Here is a 17,844-nt window from a genome sequence, read left to right on the forward strand (position 1 = left end):
AATATCAAGATTGTTTTCTCCTCTTCTCACAAACAGTTCATGAACTTCCCACACAAAACCTACAAGGCGGAGTTTCCAGATAAAACCTTCACCTTCTCGTCGGTGCCGTCCCTGCAGTCCTGCTCTCCATCGCAGACCCACTCCTGCACCAGGCACTCTCTGCTCTGGGGACAGCGCTGTTTGGTGGAGCACACTGGAGGTTTGGAGCACCGGTCCTCGTCCGATTGGTCGGGACAGTCCGGGTGACCGTCACAGCGCATCAAGGCCGCCACGCACTGACCACCGCTGCATCGGAACTCATCGGGGCGGCATTCTTCAGCAGCTGACGAATGGATAATCTCAGGTTAAAATGAAAAGAAACTGTGCTGCCAAAGTGCGGTTGACAATATTTGACAAAAGTGAACCCCTTTTTATCTCAGTTTTGTTGTTTAGGCAAGCGAAAACACAACATTTGGACTGATTAGCACCGACACAAATTACAGTTATCTTTTATTTTTAAATTGTCAAAAAGTAGTAAATGTGTGACCAGTATGAATTCCTGATGCAACACAGCACTTTGCAGAGTGAGGATGGTGCAGGACAGCAGCAACAAACCTCTAACTTAGGAGGCAGTGGAATTGAGATTTTTTTTTTTAAAGAAAATGGAGGTAAAAAGCAAAAAGGTTCTTGGGATATTTTTCTTGGATTTACTAGTAAAAGTCAAGAGTTTCACTGTCTGTGTGTTGCTACGGAGCTGCTGAACTTTGCAAAACAAATTCCAGATCCTTGCATCTGACAAAGTCCATCCATCCAGGCCACCTTTTTTACAGAAAACTGTAGAAACTTGCACAGCTGGGAAGTACATCTCGACTTGACCCACTTTGTTGTGAAGGTTAAGGGTAAACATGCACATTCAGCACTTTAATAGTTTAATGCTGCCTTTTGCTCTGGTAAAGATGAGCCTTTCTAGTAGTGAAGTGGAAATTACAAGTGCATTGTGTTAAAGTGCTTTTCAGTAAGCCGCTGACTTACTGCCACTTTGTGTCTACTTTGATCAGTAAACATGTCTCTTTTTCCACTTATTTTAATGCAAATAGCTAAATGCATTGTGTAGGCCTCAAATCAAAGACTTCAAGACATAAAAATGTATTAGCTCAAAGCCAGGTAGCCAGAGTGCTGAAGGTGCTGCAGTACCCCCGGTGGATAGTTTGTGAACTGCAGGCAATATTAATTAATAGGAAATACGCACAGATTTTGTCCCTCAGCACCCCTAACCAAAACCTCTTCCCTCAGCTCTGTTATAGCTGCTCACTCTTGTGTTGAAAGGTCAAAGGTCATCTCATCTCAGGAACTCGGACATCAAAATTATCTTCCAGTTTCCCAGAAATAAATGCAATTTTACCATAATCACCATAAGTACGTGGTCACAAGGCAGCAAAAGATTCATTTGTACAGTGTCTCCAGCTGATTTCAGAAATGTAAATGCATACATGTAGAAATTGTGGCTGAATTTAACAATGATTCTCTACTTGTGCATTAATTTAAGTCATACAATTTGTGAAGGTGCGTCAAAAGCCCGATTAAAGCCTAATGCACACTTTAAATGAGTCATACCACAGTTGAGTTCGTCGGTGCCATCCTGGCAGTCCCGCTCTCCGTCGCAGAGGAAGCTGGACGGCACACAGCGGCTGCCGTCGTCACACTGGTGAGAGCAGCCCTCCACGACACGAGAGCAGTCCAGTTCATCTGAACGGTCCTGGCAATGAGGGACCCCATCGCACACCTGGGACCGGTCAATGCACTTGCGCCCGTGGCCACACTGGAACTGGTCTACACATAAAGAGAATAATAAGTAAATGAGTAAGACAAGTGCATATTGAGATTAGATTTGCAATTTAAGATTTAAAAATCAAGATTCAGTCCATTGTGAATACTTCACACATGTCCAGGGGCATTAACATTTGAGAGAAGATTCACGGTCTGACCTTTTGACATTGCAGAAGCTTATTGAAACAATGCAAGTGGTGGTCCAGTGAAATGCATGTAACCTCTCAAGTCTTTGCACAAAACAGAAAATGGAAAAGCACCATCTTTACCTTTCGAACAGTCAGTCTGGCAGTCGTCCTCGTCTGATTGATCCTTGCAGTCCACCTCTCCATCACAGAAGTGGTCATAGGAGACACACCGGGAGTTGTCCTTACATGGTTTGGAGGAAAAAGAGCACCTCAGTGGAGCAGACGAGGCAGAGGGGTGAGCGGAAGGCGTTAAAGTATTCTTATCCACAGGGTCTCCCACTTTGTCCTCTGGAAAAAAGGTGACAAATGGGAAGACAACCCATGAAAAAAATGCATAGGTCTAAACATGTGGCAGAGTTGACAATGAAACAAACTGAATTGAAAGTGATAGGAGTTACGATTAGAAATGGTCTTGAACATTACCACATGCAGCCTCGTCTGTCCCGTCCAGGCAGTCCCTCTCTCCATCGCACAGGAAGTTGGCAGGGAGGCAGCGGGTCTTGTTGTCGCAGTGGTGAACGCAGCCGTCGCTCGCGCTCGTGCAGTGCAGCTCATCGGACCGGTCCCGACACTGGGCCTCTCCGTCGCACACTTGCGCTTTGTCTATGCACTTACTCCCGTGGCTGCACTGGAACTGGGCTGGACAGAGCAATTGTGGTTTACGCCATGGAAAAAAAATATCGCCATTCATTTTGACATCCCTCCTCCAGCTGAGACAAGGGACAGCGCTTTGTTCATCTTATTTTTGTCATAAAATGTTGCTTAGTGCGTCCAAGCCCTTTAAAAATAAATAAATAAACGTATATAGGTTTGTGGCAAGACGCACCAAGTGTTGATTATTTGGGTGATTTTTGTTTTGTTTTTATGATAATGGCATGTAGACTCCTTTATCAACTTTAAAACATACTAAATAGGTGAGATATGTTCACATCGTTTTCAAATACAACATTGTAGGTATGTGGATAACATTTTCAAACTCAATAGAAAGGCAAGTAAATAGTTTAGGTGGAAAGATGTAGCAACCCCCTACAATATGCAAGGAAATGTGTGTGTATATGTTCAGTATGAAGAAAGTTACAGCGGTTTCTAGTTCAAAATCAGCCTCTATCTTTAGTCCCGCCCATTCCATTGAAACGAATGGAGGCAAGTGTGACCCAAAAAGAGAAATGACCAGAACTTTTTAAATATTCAAGATTCTTTCATCAATGATTGATTTAACATATTTCCATTGGTTGTACGTGTTGAAACATAATTTTATATTTTGGCTCTGGAGTTTGGTTTAATTAGGCTATTTTCAGTTGTGTCAGTGGGCAGAGTAAACAAAACTAATGATAGTGGACAGAAAGTGGGGAAAAACGAGCAACAAAAGTGGAGCTGAGTAACTGAATGGTGTTGGCACTAAGGTTTATCTCTTCCACATGTGCATTAGCAGTAGTGACAAAAAATGTGGGGGAGTTTGAAAGATCACAAAACTTTGAGCAGCAAACGACAACAAGACACTCTTCATGTCCACCTCCTTCTCCACAGTGTCCACAGTATTTGAAAGGTGCTTATTAAATTCTTGCATATTGAAGTTAGAAATTAAATTTTGAATTTGCTACTGCGTGAGTAAATGAAGACAGATACTCTCCATTTCCACACGAGACTGAAGACAATTATCCTGACTACGTGACTAGTGCCGTACTAGTCACGTAGGCCATCTAATTCCAGCCAAAAAGGCCATTTGCTGTCCCGCTTTAAAAATGATCTGGGCAAAACCCGGTCACAGATATTGGGGACAAAAACGGCAACTCCATTTTAGAAATCTCCACATACCTAAATATTGTGCCAAGTTTTGAAAAAGTCCTTTACCTTCAGTGCATTCTGAGTCACAGTTTTCTTCATCAGACCGGTCTTTGCAGTCGGTTTCCCCATCACACACATGGCTGTACGGGACACACTGCGAACCATCGCTACAAGCTTTAGACGCTCTGCCACACTTCAATGGAGCCGTCCCAGCAGAAACAACCGTGTAGCCTTTACCAAAACAAAGCGTGTTAAAAATGTGAAGACCATACTTTGTGCATCAATAAGACAGTTAAAAGTAGAAAGATGAGGTTTTATCCTCTTGCCTCACCATGAAACAGCCCCAATAGCTGTAACAAGATCAAACAAATTAAATAAACGAATGTCATAGCTAGAAATAAAAAATAAAATGAAACAAAAGGAGCTGCAGGGATTTAACAGGTGACTCCAATGCAGGCTGATTGAGTGACACAAGTGGGAGGGGCCTAAGTGCCTTGTTAGTTTGTCCAGCCAACAGTGAACCAGGAGGGCTCAAGCTTTTTAGATAAATACAAATTTCATTTATTTTCTTCCACTTATTATGTGATGCAGAGCCAGTTGTTTAAAGGCACACCGTGTAGAATTTTACTTATAAATATAATTGAAATACTAGTATCTATTTTATGATAGATCATTTCCTCATTGAAAAATACCTCATAAATACACAAACAAACATGTGTTTTTGCTGTGAGCGGCTCAGCTCTCCTAAGACATGACTGTAACTTTACCAGGAGTGGGTACGTCTCCAGCTCGTCTCCATGGAGATGTGACTAAAGGCAGTAGAATTTGAGATTAAAACAGGTTAGGTCCTCATCCAAATCCATTCTTTGATTATTCCCTGCAGTAATAGTATTTTTCTGTGTCGAGCTGGTCAATAGGAGCATGTTTTGCACTAATGGCAACACTATAGTCCAAAATGTTATGCAGTGTGCCTTTAATTAGGTACACTTCCTTCACCCATGACACTACTTATTCCAGCTCCTCCTCAGGGACAGGCCAGCTGAAAGTCCCTCCAGCGTGTCCCAGGTCATCCTGGATTAGGCGTCTCCTCGAATCGTGGAGGAGCAGCAACTCTACTTCGAGCTCATCACACTAGATGTTCAATGTATGCATGTATATTGTATGTTTTTTTTTTTTTTTTCGTTTTTTCCTCATGTATTCAATGTAATCCCCAGTTATTATTATTTTTAACACGTTAAAATGTCTTCCACGTTTAATAATATTATTTCATCAGCACATCATTTGCAGTGAGGCCATGAAAAGTTCAGAAAGAAAATAGATATTTCATTTTGAAGTGTAGGAGGAGTTAAGAGGTCCTACGTAGGCAGCACGTTTGTTGTGTTGTTCCGGTCTACCAAACCTATCGCTAACTAGCTCCTGTAGCAACTTCAGAAGAGCCTTGTCAAAAATTAGCCGTGATTCAAAGCAATTTATCCACTTTTATGGGTTTTATGGAACTGTCTGCATCGTTTCTGTGAAAAGGATGAGTTTATGACTTCGTAACTTGGGTAAATATTGCAACGCATTCATCTTTTTCTTGACTTTTAATGATGTTGTTGTGCATGTTAGCATCGTTAGCCAGCGAGAGCCAGTTTGCAAGCCCGAGATGCTAGCTCGTTTATGCACTTTAAATCTCAAAACTCCTTGCAAATCAACCCGTCATACTCACAAAGTCACCACTGATTACTGCACACTTTCTGTTAAGTTGTGTCCTGACGTGAGCAGACAGGCTGACGATGCTTGTAGAGGCAGCCCGACTGGACTAATGCGCGCTGGAGGTTTTTTCGTGGATCACAACAAAAGGATTTTGATAACAAGCTGAAGCTAACACGGGGCTCGCTAAAACCCAGGCGTTTCGCTTCGAGTGGGCGTACGTAACCGAGGACGTCGTCGTGATTCTGAACATAATGATGACAACCTGTTTTGATAATAGCTGTTTTCCATCAAACAACTACATGGACAATGTGTTGATGCAAAGGAGTGGCTTTCGCTTGTTCGAGATAAATTTTATAAATAAACTTCTGCCTCTTGATCTAAAAAGACATCAACGGTGCCATTTAATGTTTTGGTTTAGGATGGTCAAATCACAGGAAATGAATAGTACATTTAAGGTTTATATTTGTCTATGAATTTCTGCTCAAAACGTGTCTGTATGTAATAGCTAGTACTTAATTGTTATTATAAAGCAAGATAGGGATTTGGTTATCGTTTATGTTAGTGTGGACGAGTAACGGTAAGGTAGTTGCTTTATCTCGTACTAAACTGAAAACACGTAAAAACTGACTTGCCACCCCCTTCACTGTATATACAAGACTAAACAAAGCATTTCAGATTGTTTTGGGTTAAGATAAGTGAACATTTTGTCAACAAATGAGCGAGTGACGTAGAACGTTAAGCCCCGCCCCCCGAACGAAACGCCAGGGATTTGGAAAGCCTCTGCTAACGCCATTTTAGCTGAACTAGCCACTCGATGACCCCTCCTTGAATCGCTTCCAATGCACCTAAATGACCAAACTATGCTCCAGATTGCACACAGTCCTGTTGGCTTTCTTTTGTTGTGGCTGTCTGTATTTGCAACACGCTAATAATCTGCCAATAATGATGCTATGCTGAGCTACTGTAGCTAGCATCTGGCCTGTTTGTGTCTGTTGGAATCAGAATTACTCTAATTATCCTATTTAGGGAACTTTGTATCCGATTTTGCAACCATTACAACGGTTAATAGTAATAATGGGGGGGAAAAGTACAATAACAAATGATAACAAATACCAACATTATCCAGATAAGGTTGTTAATATATTGAACCTTAGAAAAAGTAAAATGTGGAATGTTTTGATAAACCTGAGTAGGACTTCAACATTATGACTCGCAACTCACCATTCCTTTAGTTGTAATCTGAAAACTGCAAATGCTGCAACCTCTTATGTAATACAGTAAAATCTCTTCAAAATACAGCCACAGTGGGGTATTATGTATACAATGTACATGCTCTTTAGACCTCTACAAACATGTACTGAAATGCTTATGGTTTTTCTTCATGATGTCCCTGGATGAGTTTTAGAGCTCCCTCTTTTGGATTAATTCATAAAGTTGTTGTTTTTGTCGTGTGTGAGTGATTAAATGCTGTGTTCTTCAGTTGTCTGGCCAGCAGAGGCGGGTAGTACTAGGCTACATTTACAGTTACAGTGAGTAACTTTTTGAAGAAATTTTACTTCTTTAGAGTAGTTTTATCATTTGGTACTTCTTACTTCTACTTGAGTTAAATCATACTGAACTGGACTCTTACTTGAATAAAAATAAATGTTACCTTTTCCACTGTGAGTAAATATATCAGTGGAAAATGTAAATGTTAAAACTCATCTCATTTACCTTGTTCTTTAGCATTATTTAGTTTCTCAGTGTTTTCATGCCATTTCTGGAATTGTCTTTTCTTTTATGGCGAAGTTGAAAGTAAATCAGACTTTTTTGCTCTGTTAGTCACTCGGTACTCAAGTAACATTCTATCCAAGTACTTTTTTGCTTGAGTAATTGTTTGGGTCACTACTTTTTATTTGTACTTAAGTAAAATCATTTCAAATTAACATTTCTCTTGAGTAACTATTTTTGCCACTCTCCCCACCTCTGCTGGCCAGTAACCTCAAAATAACGTAAAGTGACAGCAGCATTTTCAAACTAAAGGAGACAAATGACAAACTTCAACGTTTCATTTTGATACTGAAAACATTGATAGGATTATGTGATCATAGTGAATGTATATCCAGATTTTGGAAAATATCTGAAATTGCTCTCAGAATTAGATTTTTCTTTCAGATTTGTGACCGGAAGCACTACAGTTTGAAGTAAATTCACATAACATTTGTACACAGAGGTTACTCCAGAACGCCGCTCTTATCACTATTACAGCTCTGCATAGCTGAAAAAGCTGTGTTACTGGGATCAGTGTTTTCTTGTTTTGATAATGGATCAGATGCCACACTGTGCTTGTTTTGCGTTTAATCTGTTAATCTCTCTCCTCAGGTATCCACAGAGTCCGTCCTGCTAACCCTGGCTTCCACACTGTGAGGCGCTGAGCAGCACAGGGGCCCCTGAAAGCAAGGGCCCAGAGCATCTTCTAACGTCACTCCTCTTTCACCTGACTTTGTCTTGGTATGTGATTCGTGTATTACTTTACTATTCTAGTCTTTTCTCAAATATGTGCCAAATCTTAGTTTTCAGTAATAACGCGCACATATAGTCCAGATAATATAATAATCACATTTTCTTTTCTCCTCAAACCAGGGCTCGAGACTTGGACATCCGCTGCAGAGACATGTCCTCCATCCTGCCGTTCACCCCTCCAGTCGTGAAGAGGCTGCTGGGGTGGAAGAAGTCTGGCAGCCCGGGCGGAGCGGGGGGCGGCGACCAGAACGGGCAGGAGGATAAATGGTGCGAGAAAGCCGTGAAGATCTTGGTGAAGAAACTGAAGAAGACGGGGCAGCTGGACGAACTGGAGAAGGCCATCGCGACGCAGAACTGTAACACCAAGTGTATCACCATCCCCAGGTAAAAACACAGGCATTTCAGTGCTATAGTGCGGGTTAACTGATAAAGTCCTGGTTAAAACTCAGGTCATTAAGAATTGGTTCTCTTCAAATTCACAACAGTGGTTGCTGCGTCTAGATGTCATTATTTGGAGGGAAATTTTCAGATTCAAGAATTTGCCGACCCATGTGCTTTGCGCTTCTAGCGAGATAAAACAACTTTCACCGCTTGTACTAAAACATAAGCCGCTACTTTTTTCACACACTTTGAACCTTGCGGCATTTACAACGATGCGGCTTATTTATGCATTTTTACAGTCATACTGGATACTGTGTGATCAATAACAATGCGCCAAAAACACTCAGCTCTTTCTAATGAAAGACGCAATAACGGCTTCAAATCCAAACATAAACTTGTGCGCGTGGAGCAATGGAGATCTCACGCGGTTCTTTTTGTATCCAACAAAAACAATAACACAAGAACTACTCTCACCACTGAAATATTATGAAGGGACACGCCGAACCTCCCGAGGCCAAGGAGGGCTGCACTAAACATGGCCACCCTCCCAGGAGGAGTCATTATTCTGACTGAACAGTGAACACAAGCGGGTTTAAAAAAAATATAGAATTATTTTTGTGTGGTCGTGGACAGCTGTAGCTTCTATATGTGCGGCCTATATATGTAAAAACTAAATCTTTACATAGTTGGTGCAGCTTATTTTCAGGTTCTCAATAGTCCGTAATCACAACAAAAAGGAAAATACCGTTAATTTCGGAGGGGATTAGAGGTCGAGCTGAGCTGTGCTGTGAAAAGCCCTACATGTGTCTGTCAGCCCACACTATTAAAGCAGATGTCTAATTATCACAAAATGACATGTACCCAGCATAGCGAGCAGATCATTACAACCAGTTTTCAATGTGATCAGCAAAGGTAATTATACATTTCACTTGTTTTGGACAATGTTGTCAAAGAAAAGCGCTTGGTACGTTGCATTTTTGACATCTCATTAAATCTTGTTTTTATTCCTATTTGAGTGAACTTGCTGTTTGCTTGTAGTCTGTGCAAAGCGCAGTTTGGAGGGTGAGATTGATGTCCTCCTTATCAGTTTTCAGTCTGGCCTCGATTAATTTACTGCTGAATGGAGACATTTGTGTTAAAGAACACTCTGTCCATGCGTCTGTAGAAGGCTGGTTTGCCTGTTGTTGCATCAGAAGTGCCCATCAGAATAATTATGTCTAAAAAGGAGACGGGTTTAATTATTTCTAAATGCATAATTATGGCTTTCAACGTACAAGTGGTTTCCTCACAAGTGATTACAAGTCAGGGCACATTTTCTCTCCAGTCATTTGGACAATTCAAGCATAAAGGTGTGTTTTAATGTGGTCTGCCCTCTATATGTTGTTTAATTTGTAAATGCCACTATAAATGCCATATGTGCAAGTTTCACCCAATAAATGGAGTAAAATACAAGCATTAATGTCTTTATGTGGACAATATTTTATCAGGTGCTGCTTGTTGCACTACATTTGGAGCATTGTTGACATTGTTGGCATTAAGTTTGTTTATTTTGCAGTTTCACAATAGTGAAGTTGCTCTTGTGAGGTAGCAACAACAGCAACAGGTATACAACCTGGCCAGGGTTAAAATTGTAAAGATTTTGGTTCCTTTGAATGAATTTCTTGTCAGAGGTCAGAAAGAAGTCCGTTCCTGGATGGAACAGACTTTGTGCTTTTTCCAGCTGCTTTTTCGCTATCATGTTTCATGTTATGCTCTAATGGTGTTGAATGTAATAATTCTACTCAAAAGTAGCAACAAATCCATTAGAATGGATTATGTTTGGTCATGTAGATTGGGGGTTTGAACCTCTGGGTACCCTCGATTCGATACGATACACGATGCATGGCTCAATACAATAACAATGATTTGACGATACTGGGTACCGCAGAAAAATAACCTACGATACATCACAATTGTTTTACGAACCATGCGTTTTTTAACCTTTGAACATTCAACATATTATTCAGGATTTGTTTTCTTGTGCCTTTTACCCCTTTTTCTGAAATAAATGAATAAATGATCCCTGACTTACTGGGTCTGTTGATCTGTCAGAGGCATCACTTAATTTACATTTAAACAAAAAACCACAGGCCCGTTTCCAAAAGGAACAAATCAACCACAAATTTATCTTATTTATAATTATAACTCTAACTAAAAGTAATATATTTGTGTCACAGTGTTTGGTCCAAGTACTTGACATTGTAGTGCTGCCCTTTGCTGTTCTGACTGAATTCTTGACCACTATTGGCCTCTATTGACTGAAAGCAGTTTTTAATGGCTCTTTTTTATGATCTGTTTCTCTGTTGACAGTAATTGCTCTGAAATATGGGGCCTGAGCACTCCCAATACGATAGAGCAGTGGGACACCTCTGGGCTGTACAACTACCCCGACCAAACCAGGTGACTGAACATCCCGACTGGTTCAAGTTGCAGGTCATTCAACCTCTTGATCTAACCCATCCCCGTCTCCGCTCCATTCAGGTCTCTGGACGGGCGTCTGCAGGTGTCCCACAGAAAGTCCCCCCCTCATGTGATCTACAGCCGTCTGTGGCGATGGCCCGACCTGCACAGCCACCACGAGCTGCGCGCCATCGAGGCCTGCGAGTTCTCTTTCCACCTGAAGAAGGACGAGGTGTGCATCAACCCCTACCACTACCAGAGGGTGGAGACCCCAGGTGAGCGCACACAGCAGCTGCACGCACATGAGCGTATACACTGATCACGATTAACCGAGTTAGAGCTGCTGCTGTAACCTAACCTCAAGGGGCTGAGGTAGATCGTTTTATCCTGCCTTGCGCCTCTGCCGTTTGAGTGATTTTTTTCTGACAACACCATAAAATGCCTGAAATGTAATAACTGATTATCATGATGTAGAGAAGCAGCTCCCTGGATGCCTTGAAAAAGCACCTAAAATGTGTCTGGTTAGGAAAGCATTCTAATCCTACTGACTCTGCGTTGCCTTAGATTGTGAATGTTTTATTCTCAGATATGTTGTTTTTAACATTTTCCCTTCTGTGAAGCACTCACAATCAGCCCAAGTCCACAGTGCCGTCTGTGGCTGTAAAGTGGTGATACAGTAGCTCACGGTGGTCCTTGTTTTTGCCTTACCTTTATTTTTATTTCATACTTTCTGCAGTGCTGCCTGCTGTTCTGGTGCCTCGACACTCAGAGATCATGACTGAACTGCCCCCTCTGGACGACTACACTCACTCCATCCCCGAAAACACAAACTTCCCCGCAGGAATCGAACCTCCCAGCAACTACATACCAGGTCAGTACTTGCACTAAAGGCTGGACGGAAAATACTTGGCTTCACCTTTTAAAATAAAGCAATATATATCTTTTTTCATACTGTCAAAATTAAGCTGTAAAGAAGACGCGGCTTGATTTATATTTTCTTTTGCACAGAAACACCTCCGCCGGGATACATCAGCGAGGATGGAGAGGCCAGTGATCAACAGATGAATCAAAGTATGGACACAGGTATCCTAGACTAGCTCCTGCTTTCTCTGCACCTTTTCCCTCATCCTTCTGAGCTGAGTGAAATCACAACAGACTTATATTCTCCTCCTTTGTGCTTCAATGTCCTCAATCTTTCCACGTTTTGCACTCCCTTATTTCAGTGTCTTGGAGGAAACTTCAAGCTGTTGCCTTTACACGCTTATTATAATATATTTCTAATTAATTTAATGTTGCTAAACCGTGTGACATTTTGAACAGTCTATAAACCCCTTTGTTCAAGATGTGTGTGTGTATTATTGAATTTGAATTCTGTAGCCAAACACTGAATACATTCTTCTCTTTCAGGTTCTCCAGCTGAACTGTCCCCAAGCACTCTTTCCCCTGTCAACCATAGCATGGGTAAGAAATACTTATTTATGAGTGACCAAACAAACACGATGACCTCAAACAAAGCTCATTTTTTATGTGAAAAGGCAAGAGTGTGTTAAAAAGTGTGTTAATCGACCTTTTAAATGTGTTAATCGACCTTTTAATCATCTTTAATCAATCACAACACTCCTTCTGACTAGTTCATGCTCAAAGTCCCAGATATTTTCTCAAGTAGTGGCCATACCGCCTTTGCGATGCCCAATCCTGTCAGACCTTGGAAGCTAAGCAGGGAAGGGCCTGGTCGGTACTTGGATGGGAGACCGTTTAGTAACACCAGGAAGCCTAGCGAATGTAGTGAGTGAGTGAGTGGTTGGTGGTGGTCGGAGGGGCCGATGGTGCAGACTGGTTGCCTCGCTTCGGTCAGTCTACCCCAGGGCAGCTGTGGCTACAATAGTAGCTTGCCACCACCGAGTATGGAGTGAACGAATAGTGCAATGTAAAGCGTCTTTGAGTGTCCAGAAAAGCGCTATATAAAACCGATGCATTATTATTAAGTAAGAGTAAAAAAGTGCTTTGACTTCAGGACGGAGTAACTGTTTGAGCGTAAAAGTCTGTGTCATGTTTCATTGTGAGATCCAAAACCAAAAATGGAAGAAAATAACCATAAAAAACAAATCTATATGAAGAAATAAATTACAAACGTAATTAAATGCAAAGATTTGTCGGTTGAAGATTTACTCAGCCGTGCTTTTTACTCAAGTAAGAATACAGATGCTTAATTTTAATATTACTCAATTTGAAGTAAAAAGTACTGTACGAAAAAACTGCTTACAAAACTACAGCTACTTCAAAAAGTTAAGTACGTGAATAAATGTAACTGATTACTACCTCTGACTGAGACTCACCTTTACTTCAGCCAAGAAAACAAAAACAACTTTATAAACTAAGCTACCTAAGATGATTCCATGCACAACTTTGGAATGTTTAATACAAAGTCTGTTCATATTGGTATCCCCCCAGACCTCCAGCCGGTGACCTACTCGGAGCCGGCGTTCTGGTGCTCGATAGCGTACTACGAGCTGAACCAGCGTGTGGGGGAGACCTTCCACGCCTCGCAGCCCTCTCTGACGGTAGACGGCTTCACGGACCCCTCCAACTCCGAGCGCTTCTGCCTCGGGCTGCTGTCCAACGTCAACAGGAACGCCACCGTGGAGATGACCCGCAGACACATAGGTGAAACGTTTGATTCAAAAAAAGGCTACGCAAAGACAATTAATGCGACTTCAGTTGTCCTTTTGAAGTGAAGAACATGGCTCTCATTACATTAATGGGAGATGAATTTCATTTGTCACACAGGAAGAGGCGTTAGGCTTTACTACATCGGAGGAGAGGTGTTTGCAGAGTGCCTGAGTGATAGCGCCATCTTTGTCCAAAGTCCAAACTGCAACCAGCGGTACGGTTGGCATCCGGCGACCGTGTGCAAAATACCTCCAGGTAACCGGATGTTTCAGTTTCAAACTTTAGTGATGGATTTAGTGATTAATTTCAGTGTTCTGTGTTTTGGATTGTCCCGATTCTTTGGTTCACTTTGCTAATAGAGGATTATACTTTTCGAACGGGACCACTGACCCACTTTCAATCAGGCCACAATTTCTATTTTAAAATAACCGACAAAAGATAGATTACACATAAATCACACAATGCTGCTTCTGAAATCTATATAGTTAATATTTCGTGCAATTTATAATCACAACAAACAACTGAAAACCGTAATCCGACCATGGTGAAGTATTGCTTGAACTTGGAAAGTAACAACACATTAATAATTTGGTATCTATCGTGTTTCTTTTGCAGGCTGTAATTTGAAAATCTTCAACAACCAGGAGTTTGCAGCTCTTTTGGCTCAATCGGTGAACCAGGGCTTCGAGGCGGTGTATCAGCTGACCCGGATGTGCACCATCCGCATGAGCTTCGTCAAAGGCTGGGGCGCAGAATACAGGTGAGTGAGGCCGTGGATAAATGTAGACCATCTCAGCAGAAAACTTGTTGTAATGTTTTCATCATTTTGGATTTTAGTCTGCAATGTTCTATCTCCTATTTCAGTGAAGAAGAAAAAAGGTAAGTCTTTCGCGTGAATCTGGAAGTTGTAAAAGCTTTGTGTCGACAAACACGGCCTGACCAAAAAAAAGAAAAAAAAAATCTTCGCTACAGATTAAAGGTCACTCACTCTAAAATTTAGCTTTAGGGTCTATCTTACCGGCCTGGAGACTAAATGGAGACTCTGGTTGCTACTGGTCATGGAGATGTCTCCGAGACATCCCCTGGAGATAAGGCGAGTCTCCAGGTAATCTTGGTGAAAATGGACAGGTTCGATTTCGGTGGAGACTGGTTGGAGACTTGAATAAGTCTCCATGTGGTCTCCCGAGAGGTCTACGGGGTCTCAAGCAGTTGTGTTGTGACTACTATTTGTTATCCTCAACCTGTAAGACGTTTTTGTGACGTCCCTGCAATGTCTCGGAGAGCTGTCGAATACTAAGGAGAACTCAAAGAGTCATATCCGACAGGTCTCAGAGACATTGCAGGGATGTCACAGAAACGTCTCACAGGCTGAGGACAACAAATAGTGTTTGAGATGTTGTCACAGCTGCTTGAGACCACGGACACCTCTCGGAGACCATGTAGAGTCTTTGCTGAAATCGCACCTGTTCGTTTTCTCCAGGGGACGTCTCAGAGACTTCTGCGTGACCAGTGGCAACTTGAGTCTCTAACAAATCTCTAGGCCGGTGGGATAGGCCTTTTGTATACGTGTAATCAGTACGAGGTGTGGAAATATTGCAGAGACTGGCAGTCGCGATGGTCTCCACAACTCTCTCCGGTGACCCTTTAATGAGCTTCTGCAATGTCCAATGATCCAGTGTTGCATTCATTTTTTGCTCTTGTATCGATGAGGGGAGAGGGTTGTTCTAAGCAACAAAATAAGTTATAATGGAAAATATAGATTAAGATGTGTGTGAACGGTGAAATGACCACAAAAGGTAAAACATAACCCCGCTTTAATTCTTCACCTCGTGTCCCACAGGCGGCAGACGGTGACGAGCACCCCCTGCTGGATCGAGCTGCACTTGAACGGGCCGCTGCAGTGGCTGGACAAGGTTCTGACACAGATGGGCTCTCCCTCCGCCCGCTGCTCCAGCATGTCCTAAACAGCTGTGGATCACCCAAAAACAAAGCCCGTTACAAAGATTTTAACACCTCTTAAAGGGACAGTACAGTGTTTTGTAGCTTTATGGTCTGATTACACACTTTGGGATCGATCCTTTATTGCCCCCACAGTATAATGAATGAGCATCTTTTTCAAACGGACGGGAGCAGTTCTACGTAAACTTAGCAAAATAAGGAGAATGGGAGTTGAGAATTATATTTGAAACAAATAAATATTGTTAAAAAATTATCATAGTTTCGGATTTTGGGGTTAATATGCCAAAATTACTCAAACCTGAAGCTTTCTAAGTAGAAAAATAGCCCAAACATTTTTTTTTCGAGTAACGTACTGGTAGCGTTAACAATGCCCAGCCCTAAGCATGTTTCTCAAGGACTGAAGTAGGAGTGAACCAAGAGGAATTCGAAGCCAACGAAACAATGGATAATGTGACGGCTCCAGTCTGCTTCCTCCAAACGTGAACTATGCCATTTATTATTTACTGTGTGGACTAAGCTGCCAATCCCAAAGCATCAAAAACAAAATACTACACTATCTCTTTAACCTGCGAGTCCTTTCATTGGAAACTACTCCGTCAACCCAGGATTTCTATAAAAAAAAAACAAGTACATGATTAGTATTTGTGGCTTGGCTCCACACCCCTCTTTTATCAAAATTTCAAATAAAAAAATCTACGCTTTTGCACTCACTCGAACAAAAGAACACAAACATTTTACAATTTGGCACTTTCTTAACCCCTTTACGTCTTGCACCTTGTTAAAATGCACCCCCAACTCCTAAAATAGTCCCTGATATTATCTCTATTTGTGGTACAGATAAAGTGTATATTCGTTTCTAGTCCTGAAAAGTAGGGGGAATACCAAAAATATTTGTGAATAGTTTCTCAGTATTGAAGATTGCTTGTACGAGTTACAAAAAAAAAAAAAAAGCAAGCTTGAAATTGATGTTATTTGCCCAACTTAACCATTGTTATTCTAGCTTTTTCAGTTTAGTTTAGTTTATTTTTATTTTTTTTATGAACTTTACCCCATATTTTTGTGTGAGGGAATTAGCTTGACGATGATTGCCTTTGGTGGCCTTTTTGAGAGGATCGCCACAACGATGTTTATATGAAATTCGGTTGTGGGACTCGAGGACTCCTAGTTTATTTTTTTTGCCAATACGGCTTTCCGTTTCGATAGGTTGCGTTCACGTTTGAGAATTTGATGTTGAATTCTAGACTGAGGGCACGGACCTTTTATAGAAAATCCACAAACGTTCAATTTAATTAAAGCTGCGCAATATAATATCACCGAGGTCCTCCATCTAACACATTTTTTGCAAACACGGCCTAAAACAAAAACAAATGGTCACTTAAAAATGAGCAAAAGTTCAGTTTGTCATGGTCTTCCTAGTTTATTTGCATTCACGCCTTGTTTAGCATTAATTTAGTATTATTATGACCATTTTTAAAGGGGTGGATTTGTAGAATATCGCAATACTCAAGACAGTTATTGACTTGATCAGTAATGGTTGCACATTGCAAGAACCTTATTTTTGTCTCACGTGCCCCTTGAGTGGTTCATTTATACTCTGTGTACCCCTTTCCTCAAGGATCTTGTCATTATTTTTACAAAGTGACCAACTAAACTAATGTAATTCAGTATTTAATAGTGTGCTGCCTTCAAAATTATGCTAAAATACTCTCAAAATCAAACCTTTTAACTGAAAAACACAATTAATGCTAACTTTCCTTTGAAAATAAAATTGAAATTGTTTCACTTTCTCTTTTAATCTAGTATAATTCCTCCGGCTAAGTGCTCAAGTACCCCCATGTCCAAGTACCCCATGCGAAGTGCTCAAGTACCCCCAGGTCCAAGTATCCTCTGCTAAGTGCTCAAGTACCCCCATGTCAAGTACCCCTATGCAAAGTGCTCAAGTACCCCCAGGTCCAAGTATCCTCTGCTAAGTGCTCAAGTACTCCCCAGGTCCAAGTATCCCCAGGTCCAAGTACCCCCAGGTCCAAGTACCCCCTGCTAAGTGCTCAAGTACCCCCATGTCCAAGTACCCCCATGTCCAAGTACCCCTATGTCCAAGTACCCCCATGTCCAAGTACCCCTATGTCCAAGTACCCCCATGTCCAAGTACCCCTATGTCCAAGTATCCTCTGCTAAGTGCTCAAGTACCCCTGGTTGGGGAACACTGCTTTAGATTACAGCCTTCAGCCGCTCATTTTCCCCAATTTATGAAACTAGTCTGCCCTGGCACATCATTATGAGGGACAAAACACCTGCAACTACACTTTGTACACCTTTATTACACCTTTATAACACCTAGTACACTTTTTTTTTTTTTTTTTTTACTTCTAGTACACCTTTATTACACATCGTATACAGTTGTTACACTTTGTACTCCTTT

General features: G+C 41.5%; 2 protein-coding genes across 3 annotated transcripts in view; one reads left to right on the top strand and one right to left on the bottom strand.

Annotated features, from left to right (window-relative positions):
• Nucleotides 1-6,678, bottom strand: part of lrp13 (low-density lipoprotein receptor related-protein 13) — a gene marked incomplete at its 5' end in the record, with an annotated part of 20,724 nt that extends 14,046 nt beyond the window's left edge. The window contains 6 exons of the mRNA XM_079572555.1: nt 93-322; nt 1,594-1,809; nt 2,076-2,282; nt 2,418-2,633; nt 3,846-4,010; nt 6,660-6,678. Coding sequence (XP_079428681.1) covers nt 93-322; nt 1,594-1,809; nt 2,076-2,282; nt 2,418-2,633; nt 3,846-4,010; nt 6,660-6,678 — 1,053 coding nt within the window. The remainder of the gene's footprint in view (nt 1-92; nt 323-1,593; nt 1,810-2,075; nt 2,283-2,417; nt 2,634-3,845; nt 4,011-6,659) is intronic.
• LOC306971841 (mothers against decapentaplegic homolog 2) lies at nt 5,181-15,576 on the top strand. Of its 2 annotated transcripts, none has more exons than XM_079568267.1 (12): nt 5,181-5,326; nt 7,836-7,964; nt 8,097-8,360; nt 10,707-10,796; nt 10,878-11,071; nt 11,533-11,667; nt 11,805-11,879; nt 12,204-12,257; nt 13,248-13,460; nt 13,584-13,721; nt 14,082-14,226; nt 15,307-15,576. In XM_079568267.1, exons 3-12 carry the CDS (start codon nt 8,128-8,130, stop codon nt 15,428-15,430), a joined length of 1,401 nt encoding a protein of 466 aa, XP_079424393.1. In that variant the 5' UTR covers nt 5,181-5,326; nt 7,836-7,964; nt 8,097-8,127; the 3' UTR covers nt 15,431-15,576. The 2 variants fall into 2 exon arrangements, with proteins under 2 accessions (XP_079424393.1, XP_079424394.1); XM_079568268.1 differs by having other exon boundaries at nt 11,805-11,867.
• The last annotated feature ends 2,268 nt before the right edge of the window (nt 15,577-17,844 follow it).

The sequence above is a fragment of the Gobius niger genome, assembly GCF_951799975.1.
Source record: "Gobius niger genome assembly, chromosome: 1".
In the NCBI taxonomy this organism is placed as follows: Eukaryota; Metazoa; Chordata; class Actinopteri; order Gobiiformes; family Gobiidae; genus Gobius; species Gobius niger.